At 43.6% G+C, this 15,287-nt stretch overlaps 1 protein-coding gene across 3 annotated transcripts in view; it reads right to left on the reverse strand.

Moving 5' to 3' along the window:
• Window positions 1–1,217: 1,217 nt before the first annotated feature.
• enox2 (ecto-NOX disulfide-thiol exchanger 2) overlaps window positions 1,218–15,287 on the reverse strand; it is a 205,475-nt gene continuing 191,405 nt past the window's right edge. For all 3 annotated transcript variants that reach the window (XM_080502063.1, XM_080502061.1, XM_080502062.1), the window contains 4 exons: window positions 9,239–9,295; window positions 7,574–7,679; window positions 5,708–5,793; window positions 1,218–1,960 (listed from right to left, as the gene is read on the reverse strand). In XM_080502063.1, the coding sequence (XP_080358189.1) occupies window positions 1,829–1,960; window positions 5,708–5,793; window positions 7,574–7,679; window positions 9,239–9,295 (381 nt within the window). In that variant the 3' untranslated portion in view covers window positions 1,218–1,828. The remainder of the gene's footprint in view (window positions 1,961–5,707; window positions 5,794–7,573; window positions 7,680–9,238; window positions 9,296–15,287) is intronic.

The following is a 15,287-nucleotide window of genomic DNA, read 5'->3' on the forward strand; positions in this document are numbered from 1 at the left end:
AAAATCTGCCTTAAACAACTTTAAATCATCTAAAACCAAGATCCTAGCTAGGAATGTGATGCAGATATTGTGAAACCAACAAAGTAAAGTAAACTTTTTGTGCAGCCTAATTTCAGTTCGATTGATTATTTATTCACCTGGCAGCTTCCTTTCCTTTGATTTCAATTCAAACCATGTGGTATTTGGAATTATATCAGCGGTTAGTTTGTCATTTCCATTTTTGGAAATTTGCAGTTTTTTCACCACGGCAGGCGTCACTAACCCTCGTCGCGGCAGATTATTATTATGTCACCTCGTGGAAGCCTGGTCCGACTGTCAAAACCAGGTGATCGCCTTTCGCTAACTCCTTTAGGAAGCCTCCTAACACCTTTCCTTAACTCTGTGAGGTCATCCAGGGGGATATAATCACTTTACTGGAGCAACAACAAGCCCATGGAATGGAGCTGCAGCTGACCCGCCCCGTCAGAGACGACCAGTTTGTTAAAGGCTTCAGGAAGGTCACGGAACACGTTCACCTGACCCCGTTTACAGAAGAAACACAGACAGCGAACGTTGGGCTGGATATGTGAAGCTAATGTGATGAAACCAGAGGGAATCGAGACACAATGTGTCACTGGAAGCACAAGGTCCACCAAAGGTACGCGTGAAAAACAAAACCATGAAACAGTCTCACTTCAGAAGGGAGTCATTTCAGCACTTCTTCTGTTGAACTCAGAGGCAAATTGCTCACCGTGAATTCTTTGTATGTAAATTAAAAAAGATGTTGAGACAGTCTTGTAAACCATCACAAAGGAATCCCTGCACACTGACATCAAGTTGCAAAAAGACAACATTTGGATCATTTCAGCAGTTACTTAAACTCCAGGCTCTGCAGATGTAGATCCTCATCAACTGGAGTTCACTTACCGCTATGGGTCGCTGTGTTTGTGACGCCTCTGGTTCTTTCCTGCTGAAACCATCCAGAGCGAGAGCTTCTTCATCACTCCAGCTCCGCACCTTGATCTTCAGGGGTTTCACACTGTGGATGTTGAGCTGGTCACTTCCAGCTCGGTGCCGATGCTGCTGCATCGATAAGACTTCTAGCGTTACGCTGCTACCATGCAGGGGTTGGAGTAGAAAAGCCTGAATGTTGATGATGAACTAGAACCACTTGTCTTCATCGACACTGAAGTGCCTCGACACCGACTCAAACACGCTCGTATACTCAAATGTCTTTTTATAATCAAAAATATCATCCAAGCATTTACAGTGTATTACAACAAATGATTCTATGCACCCGTTGACGGCCTTTACAGAAAATGAAGAAATATATCCATTTTTGGACTATGGTACAAACCAGGAACAGCAAAAAGAGGAGAGAGGGAGGCCGGAGGGTTCGGGGTTCCAAGAGTTCAGAGTGAGCCTGTTGACCTCCCCGCTTAGCCCTGTAGCCCCGCCCACACCCACACCTCAGAGCCCCGCCCACTCCCTCTGTGGGTCATAATCCAGTGACTGTAGAGTCGGTGCTGCTCCGTGGCGCCACCGTCTGGTAATGCTTGGGAGGCACAAAGAAACAGAGTAGAAGCCTTCATCAACGGGGCTCGGCGTCAACCGTCCCGTCGCCATGGAAATGCTGCATTTTCACGTTTCTGACGCCCACACAGTCCCTGAAATGATCTTTTAAGTTACTCCTTCCACCTCTGAGAGCCGCACTGGCTCAGTCCTCCGTGTCCTTGTACAGCCGGATCTGTGATCCTGGAGGTCTTTCCAGTTGTTCCTTCCCCGTCTCTACAGTGTCTCCGCGCCCGTCACGTCTCTCAAGTGTCTCAAGTGTCTCCGGCAGCAGCGTCTATGTGCTCTTGATGCCCTGGAAGCCGCAGAAGTTCCAGCGTTTCTCCAGACTGGCTCCCACCCCCGTCAGCTCCTGCCTGAAGGTGCAGGGCAGCCGGGAGAGGAGAGCCTCCACCTCCGAGGGGTTGATCTGCAGACACACAGCAACATCACAATGAACACATGGGGCCGGTCCTGGAGGTCACATGTCATAGCTTTTGTTTGCTACGGCAGGAGAAATCAACCCTTTCGCTTGACTTGTGCTTCCTACATGGAGCTTCAACCAAAACCTGAAGAAAGAGGTCCAGCCAGGGGGAGTTCAGGGAAGCTTCCAGCAGCGGAAACAAGACGTGCTGAACTTTGTGGTCGTCTTGTTTCAGTCAGACGAGTGATGATGTGCTGTGTTTAGGGTGGATGGAAGGTGTTACCACCGCTTCTCCAGGGACTATTTGATTGCTGCCTCGTCTCCAACTGCAGTTGAGGAGTGTGCACATCGAGGTGATGCTTTTAGTTCAATCTTGGGAAAAAAAAATCTAGCCGGGTGTTTCTCTCCACCGTTAGAAATTTGACTTTGCTTTAATTCTCAAAAGTGAGTTTTACATAAAATAAACAAATATCTGGACATCCAGGAAACAAAATTAGCTGTTTATAACCATGAAAGGCCAATTTAGTGGTTTCCTACCACTAAATTGGCTCTTATCACTCTTGTCACCCAGCCTCATGGGGTTCCACAGGGACCGGTCCTGGGTGCTATTATCGCCTTTACGTTGACACAGGAAGCTAAATGTTAGCTATGTCTTTCATTACATCCTTTCTTCTCCAGATACCTTCAGAAGTAAAGTGTGTTTTGGACGGCTTGTCAGGCCATTTAATGCCTGAACACCACTTGTCTGCTTTGTTTGTATTCATGAATGTTACACCGAGCGAGTCGCGCCATTCAAGAGGTGCAATAATGTTTTAATCAGATGGCGTCTTTTCTTTTTCTCTGAAGGAGGTAATTCAGACTTTTCTCTGAAAATGGAGAAGAGCATCTGATTTTCTTGTGCCTTCTTTAATGCTGAGATCACACTTTTGGCTTTTTAAGCGGCTTGAGGTCGAGACTCTGCTCCCGTCTGTGATTTGTTACTCAGTGTGTTCATGTTGAGAAGCCTTCACATCCCACTTCAGCACACAAACATGCCGACTCATGACCCGACTGGATTCTTCAATTCAAATGAAAATAACTCAATGTAGTGATCTTTATTTACATGATTTAATGTGAAAAATATCTCACGTTGATGGTGACCATAGAAAAAGACTTTCATTCATATATGCATCTATTTATAATGAAGGTTTATCTCCATTCACGTTGCAGTCTGCCTCTCCACCATTTGGACTCTGACACAGTGAGCCTGAAGACACCTTCAGCTATTTTGATGTTTGACACCCACATCTGAATACTATAGTCATATCTGATTCATTTATTACTTACGATGTTCTCATTCAGACACTGGACTAGACTGGTTTTACTGTAATTTTAAAGACTCATATTCCACACCACTGATTTATTTCAGACGTTGCTGCACGAAACAGATCAATACTGCAAAGATTCTTCATGAAATTTCCAGGCAGCCATGATGGAATCAGATTCTCAAATAATTTGTAGCGTATTAAAATATATATATATACAGTAGAGGGAATATTAGAACTTTGCTTCAAAACTTTTGAATTCTCCGAATGAAACTGATTATGTTTGTACACGAGTTGTTGTCAACAGACTGATTTCACAGAGCGAGCCTCTCCTCGGTTTCTCTCTCTTCACCTGCTCAACACCTCCGCCGCGGCGCAGGAATCACAGTGGCGGTACGTTTGCAGCGCGCGGTGACCTGACTGAGTGTAATCTGGCACGGAGCACTTTGGTGGGCTGAGGATCAGTCGTGTGAAATCCCGAGGTGCCGCTGCAGACAGCCCACAGCCGGCTGGATTAATGAGGAGATTGGTGGAGGCTTGTGCCCAAGTAAGAAGGCATTAAGGTCCATCCTGGAGGCTGGAATGTTGTGTCATGATACACAATAGGAATTTGAGCATGTGCGTGTGTGTGTGTGTGTGTGTTTGTGTGTGTGTGTGTGTGTGTGTGTGTGTGAGGCCACCAGAGAAGCAGAGTGGATTGGGCTTCTGGTTGCTGTTGGGGGAGTCTCGCAAGTGATGTCGACAAAACTGTGGGCAGCTTGATGCGTGTAGTGGAGACGGAGTGTAGAACAGAGGCACACGCACAATTCCCCCACACACACACACACACTGTGGTGTGACACGACCCTGGATGAAACTCTTAAATTTGTATTTGTGTATAATCTGAGGGGATTTAATTTGTCAAACATGGAAACGTTTGTCTCAAACTCATCCTGGAAGACATGACAGATCCCTGCTGCATCCCTGTTTGCTTGTGTGTGTGAGAGAGAGAGAGAGAGAGCGAGAGCGAGAGCGAGAGCGAGAGAGAGAGAGAGAGAGAGGAAGGGATTTACATAGTGTTAGGTCTACAATGGCACCAGTGGTCTAGATCTCCACCAAGATGACAGATACCAGTAAGCAGTGTTTTCCTACTATGGCCAGTGAGTCCTGGGGGGTTTCTGCACGTCTGTGGGTCTTGTCAAGAGTTTGAGTGATTTTTACCCTGCAGGGGGCGCTGTCAAAAGAGTCCTGAGGTCTGGCCCAGGTGTGACGGAGCTCCGCAGCCCGACACCACCCCAAGTCACCTGAAGGACCGCAGAGAACGGCCACAAGCCCCTGGCACATGTACTACATGCCCTGAGGCGTCGTGTTGAGCCCAGTTCACCGTGACGTGTGGACGGAATTTATTTTGACAACGCCGGGGAGGAAATACATCGTTTTGGCTCGTGTGGGTGGGGCCAAAGAGGACGGACAGCGGTTTCCTGCTAAGGTCCTCTGGTTGGCCTGGAGAGAAGAAGAGGCCATTAATCTCAGTGTTACTTTTGGAGGTGACACTGAAAGCTGGCATTTTGAAAGCCTCATATAAGTGGCAGTGAAGAGCGATTATAGGTCCAAAAATGCCCCCATCACAAAGATGGAGATAAAATCGCAGTGCTCCAGCAGACAGAGTGGAAGTGAAGGGTGTGTGAAGACTGAGGAGCTGTTGGGCCTCCAGTGACAGGATGAACACTCTGGTTTTAATATGCTCCAGCATCCAGGGAAATAACACTACTGGTCAGACCTGGCAACGCGTCAGGATGTGATATTCAAAAATAGGAAAAACACTTATTAACTAACGCACGTATAGATGACTGATCTGAGTCCTCCGCGACTTTTGTGCCTTTGTTGGAAAAGAAAATGAAAAAAGGATTTTAAGCAAAGATTCACATGGTTTGACTGAATTCTTCACTATAAGTACGATTGTTTGCCGGGAGGAAGGTTGTCCTACAGCCATATATGTGAAGCCAATCAGTGGAAGCTCCCAGACGTACAATTATTTAAATTAAATCATTCAGCGATTTAAGCGACAACTACCTTTTAACATTTGGCCTCTGAAACTGATTCAGGTTGTATTTGAGTGAAAAAGAAGGTGCAAGTTAATGAAAGTGGTCATGCTGACTTTTCCCTTTGATTTCTAGTGAGCGGCAGTTTGTGGCGATGGAATAGTTGGCACCTTTTTCTTAAAGCTTAAAGGGATTTACCAGAATTGCTTACTCTGCAAAGTTCTACAATCCAATGACATGATGTGGAGATAGAAGATAAACAAAACGATGCAAACATCAACAGATTACACATGAGAAAATCCATCGGTGCAAAGTAGAAATGCTAAATATGATATAGTGTCAAACTAATTCTTCAAAAATGCTTTCACATTTTCTTTACTGCTGATGATCTGCTCTGAAAGGGAAAGTTGGATTTCTGAGTCCATTACCTTTGTGTCCAGGCGCTGCAGGTAGGAGCAGATGTACTCGATGCTGGCTCCGAACGGGTGGACGTGCAGGAATGTGGAAATGATCCCTGAAGAAGAACAAACAAGGCCGAGCAGAGATGTTAGCACTGAGCCGTGTCCCCCCGAAAGCCACTACCCAAGGATGTTCACAACACCAGTTTATCTAACTCCTCCAACCTCCAGTGTAACACAAGCCTGGAGTGGCTTCTCCCAGAGTCCCATCACTGTTAAGAGCCTCTTGTATATTGTGGTTCCAGATTAGAAGGAGTATTTAATGATGCTTTGATGCTCTTGTCGCTCATCAAAGACACTCTCTCCCCAGCTCAAACAAACCATCTGCTCTCAGCGCTCAGATAGGACCAGGAGAGATGGAATCCTTCACCTCTGCTTACTCACCACCTATACAGCATCCAGGCATTTGTACACACACACACGCACACACACTCCTGAAGCCACCAAGCCTTCCAAACAATGGAGCAGAAATAACACAATCGCTTGAGGCTTTTAAGGGTAAAATGCTACTCGAAGACTTCATTTCTGTCACCTGCAGGAGGTCAATCGATGCTCAAAACCAAACAATGTGCAAGTGTGGAGCTGCTCCACCGACAATCATTAAGAGACTGACTGAGGGCCCAATGGTGCGTTCAGGGAAGAACGGAAAAACTGACATTTCACAGCCATTTATATGAATGAATCCACTCACAATCTTTTTGCTGTCTCTTTTTATTTTCCTTAAACGACTAAATGAAATACATTCTCCTGACAATTGATACGTCCCACCGTGTGTGTGTGTGTGTGTGTGTGTGTGTGTGTGTGTGTGTGTGTGTGTGTGTGTGTGTGTGTATGTGTGTGTGGTTTGTTCCAGTGTCAGACAGGCCTCCTACCAGGATTCATTATCGTGACATGTTTTCACATAAGGAGATGATAAACGACAACTCTTATATTCAGAAATTAACAAAAACTCAAGCTGCTCTCCTCATTTTACACCCCATTTCCTCCTATGAGTTCTTCCAGCTACTGAGTCTGCAAACTCACCCATCAAACGCAGCCGTGGAGACGACCAATAACCCCCTGCTCTCCAGCTGTCCGCGACACTAACCTGTGCTTAATCACGCAGGAACCGAACAACTTGAGATGCCGCAAAAGGTCCGGATCAGCCCAATACGACTCGCCCGACGGAAACACAGAGGTCTGCACTCGGCACTTCCTCCCACTTGTTTTCAGCAGCCACTGGTCAGGTGTGCATACATTTGAAAGCAGGCAGTGTTTGAACTCTGAGGCTGTCTGTTCTCACTCTTCACACAAATGCTTCTGTCACATTTTTGTTGTGTTCAGAAGTCGAGCAGCACCATGAATACAGAGGGGAGACGGCTGAAAGCAGACGTTGTTATTCCCATTTGTATTACCAACCGCACTGAGACAACAAAGATATACAAAAAAAAGAAAAGAAATAAGGTATTCTCCAAGTCAGAGAATGGAGGTAGTTGAATGAAGCCAGCAGAGAGGAACGGCGGCAGTGTGGACGTCTGTTTGAAGTCTGCTGATGATTCTAAAGCTGCTTACATTATTGGCATGCTGTTTATTGATGGGGAGTTTCTCATAAATACAGCTTCTTCTAATGAAATGACACGATCCAGAAACCACACGCAGAGGGCATCCGGGGGCTTTATCCTCTACCAATGTCCATAGTACTTGTTTGAATGCATCTTCCATGACAACTGAATGACTCCCAGAAAAAGAAATCTCTGTCAGGATGTGTTCCTGTTTGTGTTTCCTGGTCGGAACCAACGTAAATGAAAAACGCTTGTAGAAACACATGAAACTCCATGATTGTGACGGTGATCGTACCGACGAGCAGAGCTTCCCTCTCGGACTGGACGGGGCTCGGTGGACTCTTCTCTGTGGGGCCTTCTTTCTCCTGACTGCAGGAGACCGCTGCAGACACCGTGGCTTCCTACACACACACACACACACATAGAAACACACTTGAGGAATAAAAAAGAAAGAAGCATTTTCCCCCCCAGAACTGAGAACGGTGACATGAACTCTGTGTTTTGAGTGGTGGTCTGTATTTAGTTGAGGGGTAATAGTTTTACCCTGGTTGAGAGAAGTGGGGTCTTCAGTCGAGAACATTACGTGACTGGATGAACTGTCAGCGCTTTAGTGAACTTCGATCAAGAGGAGGGATCATCTCAACGAAGCTGTTCATAGTACAACAAGACGAGCTGATCAGAGTTGACCAGAACCAGCAGTCTGAGCCACGGCGGTGTTTACAGTCAGAGGCCTCTTCTTGACGGTGTACATTTACATTCAGAGTGCTGTTGGCCTTTTTTCACCAGTTTCCACTTTTTTGTAGATTGTAATAGTTCTTTTTTTTAATGTTTGCCAGTGGCAGAATATTTAGGAAAGGTTGTAATGGGGTCATAATATGCAGCTTCGTCCACAAACGTATTCAAATTTCAAAGTCAAATCCAGATTTTCCTCCATTTTAATATTGGATCCGAGGAGCCGCATTCACAATCTGCTGTGTCTATGTGAGCTGGACTGGCTCCGCCCACACACGCCCATGTTGGGAAGAGGAGGAAGTACTTCCTCTCGTGGTGCCATGTGCCAGAGCAGGGCAGCCTAATTGAGGGGGGAGTCAAAGGGAGGACCAACCTTGACCTACGTCATCAGATCTTCTGGAACTAAACTCTACTTTTGGTCAGAATGCAGCTGTGGAGGTCTCCTCCACCAGCCGCTTGTACTGGGGTCCACAATGACAGTTCTAATGTAGAAGTGGATGCATTGTTCGTAATACAACGTCACAGTCTAACAGAAACCAATGGAAAGGACACGTCAGAAAGTTCCAGCAGCACAATGTAAATATGGGGAGGAAATGAGGAAGGGGATAAAGAGGACGGATTCAGCCTGAAGCTTGGTGTCTGACAGAGGGATGCATGCACATACACAATGACTTAAAAAGGAGACAAGTTTAAAGTGAACAAATAGGAGGGGGAAGCTTAGCAGGCGAATGATCCAGCCGTTTGTTTCAGATCTGTGACAGGTGGCAGGGAAAAATAATAAAAAAAAGCCAATGAAACAGGAGTTTTTCGCTGCTTTTTCTTGTCCTACACAGAAATCTGTGTTTTGTTTCCACTCCTGTGGAGGATGCCTGATGGTACTTTTTAGTTTTTAATCTTTCCATAGCGGCCAACAAAGTGTGTGTCAGTACGTGGGTGTGTGGACATATGGACATGTGCAAGCCTCTTTGACTTCAAGACTCGGGCGGCCGCGTCTCTGATTTATTCAGCGCCAAATGAAAGTTGCAAGCGGGCTGATTCGTCCTCTGATAACCCGTCATGTCATTGGGGGAGGTGAGGAAGGACTATCGAGGACAGGAGACAACGGAGAAAACAAAAAGAGGGGAAGACGGCGATAAAGAAGAAAAGAAAGAAGTGAGACAGTAGCAAGACGGCGACTGAGGAGCACACAGAGACGGGAGTGAAGACGGCTCGTGGTTCTTGTACTTACGCTGGTTTGATTAGCGCTCTCCTCGCTGCCTCGGTCCTCCTGCTCAGACGTCTCCAGCTGCGCCACATTAGAAACACGTGAGGGAAGAGACACTCATAAAATAAGCTCTAATATAATACGACAGGGGAACACGCTCACACACAGCAGGGGGGGTAAAAACAACGGGTGCAGGCTATTTTTAGCCCAATGTCCAGAAAATGATGTGATCTGAAGAAACTTCACACATGAAATTCACTCCAGTCAAAAGTAGCACAAACTAGTCCGTTATTAAATATGCAACAGCCTGTGTCCTCATTTTTTCCAGGAATACATTCACTCTGATCAGAACTCCGATGTTGGTTTGTAGAAAACGTGATAAATGATTAAGTGTTACAGGAATTTATCAGAGAATAAACTCTGAAGTGAGAATTCTGATGCTTGGAATTGCAGTCAAAGTCTCAGATTTCTCAAGGGGGCACTCAGTAGATTCAAGAAGGAATATGAGCTTGCTTCTTCCGAGGGGAACAACGAGCGCCCATGTTCTCAAAATGTGTCTCATGAAGTGATCGTCAGGTAAATGTGTCTTCATGAGAGAGCGATACGAGCAGGAAGCTCGAAAGCTGCATGCTTTCACACTTCTGCAGCAGTTGTCGTGTGAAATGTCCATTTTCTGAGGCGGCCACGTTTGGAATATATTACGCCGTCAGACCGAAGTGTGGAACAGTGCTAGACCGTCCTACAAGTCCTCCACTGACGTATATTGACACCTCTTGCTTTTGAAAAACGGTTACATAATGTCACTTGAAATGACGCATTATCCAGAGGAATATAACAGAATGTTGCAGGGAGCTGGTTTTTTTTTCTATTTTTTGTTGTTGTTGTTTGAGTTTGAAGGCTTGTTGTTGAATTTTGGTGAGGTTTTCATGTTGCCACAGACCCACACACGGTGTGTCATACTGATTCTAGTTCACGAGCCTCATACGGCCAGACTTCATCTCAAATGGGTTCAACTCGTAAACTTCAACAACTAATACACGTTCTCGATGAAAAGTCAGTGTAGGCTGAAATCGAAACGTTTTTCAGCATGCATGTGTTCACCATCATCACTCTTTCACAGTGTGGCTTTGACACTAACAGTTTTTCTCTAATGCTGTGAACTTGATGTCACTGAGCATTGATGCCATGTGCTCTCCATCGTGTTGCATCCCGACCTCTGACTGACACAATGCGACACCCAGTGGACACATGAAGAACAGCAGAGCATCTCCACAAACAAAAAGTAAGTCTTTCCTGTTAAACTTTACAGTTTGCAGAATTAATTGAATATCCCTGGAGCTGAAGTCACGTGAACAGCAGACCTGTTTACCGGTTGCATCTCGCACCTCGACTGACGGCAACCGCGGAGCAAACATCCTGGTGGATGTGCAGGTTCATTCACTGGAATCACTTTTACATGGTGTGAATCAATTTGCATACTTCCAATTACAATAAAGTCTTTTCCCCCATAAAGACTAAGACTTTCTGAGTACCAAAGGTTCCTGAGCATACGCAGGCTTTAAGGCAGGACGGCAAACATAAGAGCTGTGGGCCAAAACCGGCTCAGGAAACAATCCAGAAAACTGAAAATGTCAAAGAAAACATTTTCTTCTCTCTTTTTTTTTTTAAACAGATTCCTTAGTGGTGGACACAACACAACAATGAGACTCAAGCTGGGCTACTGGTGATGCTGCTATGTAAGCTAGCCATGTTGTCAGGGGGGGTTTGTAAAAATACCCAGAATGCAACAGTGAGAGATGTATTTTGTCACGATATTTTGCAAAAGATAGATAGATAGATAGATAGATAGATAGATAGATAGATAGATAGATAGATAGATAGATAGATAGATAGATAGATAGATAGATAGATAGATAGATAGATAGATAGATAGATAGATAGATAGATAGATAGATAGATAGATAGATAGATAGATAGATAATAACTTTAATCATCCCCGAAGGGAAATTGTTTTGTTGCAGCAATCTGGTACCTAGGAATGTTATAAAATACAATAGAATAGAATATAAAAGTAAAAAATAAAAATATAAAAATATAAAATATCTGGGTAGGACATAAAAGAAAGTTTCATTAAAATTGCCTTCATGTTGAGATTGTAGTAATTTTCGGTAGTAATTGCTTGGTTTTGCAAAAATATAGACATTTTCATCATGTATACTTTGCAGCACAATGAAGAAAAACACAAAAGTTTAAATTTAAAGAGTATTATGGCGCTATTCGTCCCACTCAACATGAAATTGGCCCCTTGTTTGACACCCACATTTAGGTTTGCCCAAACAATTTAAAGTAGCTGCTCGTGAACAAAAGGGACGTCAACATAGGAAAGGATGCTAAAAGACAAACGTTCAAGTAACGCTGATGTTATTTCCTCCGCAGTGCTGCACTCTGCCATTCTAATGCACTCCAGCTCTTCTTCTTCCTGACTGAGCGAAGAAGTCCTAACCTCAGGCGAAGCTGCAATACGTGAGCGTATGGGATGCATCAGTGTTGAGGCCTTTTTCATCCATTAAAGATTGTTTAGCGAGGGGATCGTTTTGTGGAACGTGTCATTGGAAAGAATGAGCAAGTGAAACCTTTGCATCTTCTGGTGCATGTTTCGATGGATATAAACCATAAATACTTGAATGTTTGTGATTTAAATGTAGATGGGATCACAATTAATGCCCAACCAACCTGACGTGTGAACGCATGAATGTGACGAACAAACGTGAGGAGCTTCCAGATACGTCGTAGTAAAAATGAGCTGTACAATCAAAGTCCTTTCCTCTACTTGACGGCCTCTTAAAAAAAAAAAAATCAATCTATCCGAGATGATTATAGTTGTTAGCCAGCACTGAAAACATGTATGAACAAACATATGAGGATGTTGTGATTACAATAATAACAGGATTGGTAGCTTTAATGACCTGCGCCAGCTCGTGTACAGCCATGTGCTTTGACAGCTCGGAGACGGAACGGACAGTAATTGAACCAGTGAAGGAGAACTGATGGCATGAAGAAATCTCCTCAACGCCACAAATCCTCCCACAATGACTGCTAATCTTCAGAGAGGCCCACACCCAAAAATTGATTTCTCCTTCTGCCTTTAATGAGGCTGTCGCTCATGATTCATGTGTGCCCATATACAGGAATTTAATTAGCATATTTCCAGAGGCTCACAGTCGCGGGGACGCGTTTCCAATCAAACTTGTCACCATTAACAAGCTATTGACAACTCCATCGCTGCCTAGATTTCTAAGGTGCTGAGAAATGTGTAATTGGGCGGTGTGTAGTATGAAAACCTGCTTGACTTCTGAGCAGACGACACGCAGAGCCACTTTCCCATGCGCCTCGAGTTTCTATTATTATACAATTTAATAGGTGATTTAACCTGCGGCGTGTTTTAACGACCGCCATTCCTCTTATTACTCTGAGCCCGGAGAAAAATGAACAAAAGTAGCTGAACATTAGGAGAAGGGCACAATTCCTGAGTTTCCATGAGTAAACACAACATGGCAAAGCGAGAAACACAAGACCGCACTCCTGAAACGGTTGACAAGGTTGAGAGTGGCGTGCTCAGCACGGCAGTGATGCTCTGCTGGGCATTAATCTATACTAAAGGGAGTTTTGTTGAAACACTGTGAGCTAAAACTTCGACAGAGGCGATGTTGGGTTTGTTAAATAAAGGAGGAGAATCACCTTGGACTCAGCATCAGGTGCTTCCTCTGGTTTACATGAGACACCTTGTTGCTTTGGTCTCAGGCAGAGAACAAGGAAGCCGATGATCTGGATGGTCGACGTTGTTCAGTGCGTTCAGGAAGTTACCAGCTATTGACTTCAGCTGAAGCTTTTTGCCGACAGTTCATTTACACGGCGATAATGCCTTCCAACAGTAATACAGAAACAACTTCACTTAGAGTCTGCACGCGGTTTGAAAAACACCTTTGAAGGCTGGTTCGTTGATCATTTCCGCTTATGTGTCACTTCCTCTGGCCTGACAGAGAAAGTAGGAAGTTTGACATCCTTTTCAATCTGATAACAAAGTGTTTGAGGATTATTAGTCATTCTAATGTCTGGAAGTGTGAACATGAGCGTGCACAGTTATTTCTTTAGATGTTATTTCTTTGAAATGTGTCAAACACATTTTAGTTCAGGGGCCACATGCAGCACAATTTCCTCTTGAGTGGTCGGACTGGTGTCATAATAACTTTTAAATCTAAACTTTACAAACGTCCTTTGCTGTGACGTAGATCAGTGTTTTTCAACCTTTTTTTTAGCCAAGGCACTTTTTTCTTTGGAAAAATCTGGAGGCACACCACCACCTGAAAATGTTAAAATGTGAAACTCTGTAGCCTCTATTAACAATATAAAGTCATTCTCATCAAAGTTTTATCAACAGGAATCAAATAAATACAGAAAAAAAGTATTTCCCTATTTCTTTTTTAATAGTGCCTCTCTCAGTGTGAAACCTGGACCTGATGGATGAAGAGCTGAGATCCTGGTTCACATTCTTCCTTTTCTAAAACTTCTCCATCACTGTCACTGACACAGTACTTTGACACAAGATGGTAGCAGGAGGTGGAGATTAACCACACTGACGTCTGTCACTTTACATTTCACTGGCAAATTTATGTGCTGCCATCTAGTGGTGAAGAGTATTAATACATGATTACTCTTCAGCACACTGCTCTCACAGCTGACAACGGCTGTGAGAGCAAATGAGTTTTAGAAAAAAATGTGAAATTGGATAATTTCCCACGGCACACCTGACGAGATCTCGTGGAACACCAGTGTGCCGCGGCACAGTGGTTGAAAAACACTGACGTAGAGGATACGTGATGAAAATGTCTATATTTCCACAAAACCAAACAATTACTCCTAAAAATGACTACAATCTCAACATGAAGACATTTTTAATTAAACCTTCTGGTGAAAAATACAGTAGAATGTCCAAAATTGCACGTATTTAAAACTGCCGCCCTCCTAATCTGCTGACTCATCCTTTTCCACAAATCACTCAATGACAAACTATATTCACTATTTCCTCGACTGAATGTGACTGGCCGTCCAGCTTTGGATCCCACAACATTTCAAAAATAAAGAACCATTCAGGACGCTATTTACACAACACATGACATTCTGTAAAGGTTTGAGCTAAAGAGTAGTCAATATTCATAGAAATCATTCACTGGTTGAAATTGACTACTGAGTTTACCTTTGAGAGACATCACGCACATTCTATTTCTTTTCATTCAGTGTAAAAATAACCTGGAATAACTGGATGTTAAAATGGAGTTATTTTTAACTGGCACTGCAGAATTAACCTTCATGGGGACGATCAGTTCATCACAATTTAAAACTGAAAAAGCATCAAAACTGCACTTTTAAAAATGTGGAAATACAATTTGATAGGTTTGTTTGTGACACAATCGACATCATTGTTTGAAAAATCAGTTTAAGTTAAAAAAAATTGTGAAAAACACAAATAATGTGGTTACATGGACCATAAAGCCTTGCACATTTCACAAACGCCCACTGCAATGCATTATGGGATTGATCCAGTGACTGGACGTGAACCTATTTCAGAAAAACGTTTGATCTTTCCAGTGACTCAAAACCTAAAAAGCTAGAAATTAATAACATCTGCAAAGAAGAATGAAATGCCTCGCAAATGTATATTGGTGGGAATGTTTTTAATGAGTCTATTTTTCATTCTGAAGCAATAAAAGATAAATGTGAAGAACTCATAATTGATCATTTTCCTGAGCCACTTACAACTTGAAAGCTCCAATAATAACTTTTATTGTTGAGATATAAGAAAATAAAGAGTTGATTGCGTCGTGTTTTAAAAAAAAAAAAGAAGTAAAAAGCTGTGGGGAAGGAAAGTGAGAAAAGTAGCGCCAGAACATTGATTGAAGTCATAAATTGTGTCTGTGGTCGGGTCTTTCTCGCAGTTTGATGTTATGAAAATGCAGCCTAAATAGCTATTTTTAAATTATGTGATGAGCTCAGAAAATGGGGTTTAAAGCATTTC

Source organism: Blennius ocellaris, assembly GCF_963422515.1.
Source record: "Blennius ocellaris genome assembly, chromosome: 9".
Lineage (NCBI taxonomy): Eukaryota > Metazoa > Chordata > Actinopteri > Blenniiformes > Blenniidae > Blennius > Blennius ocellaris.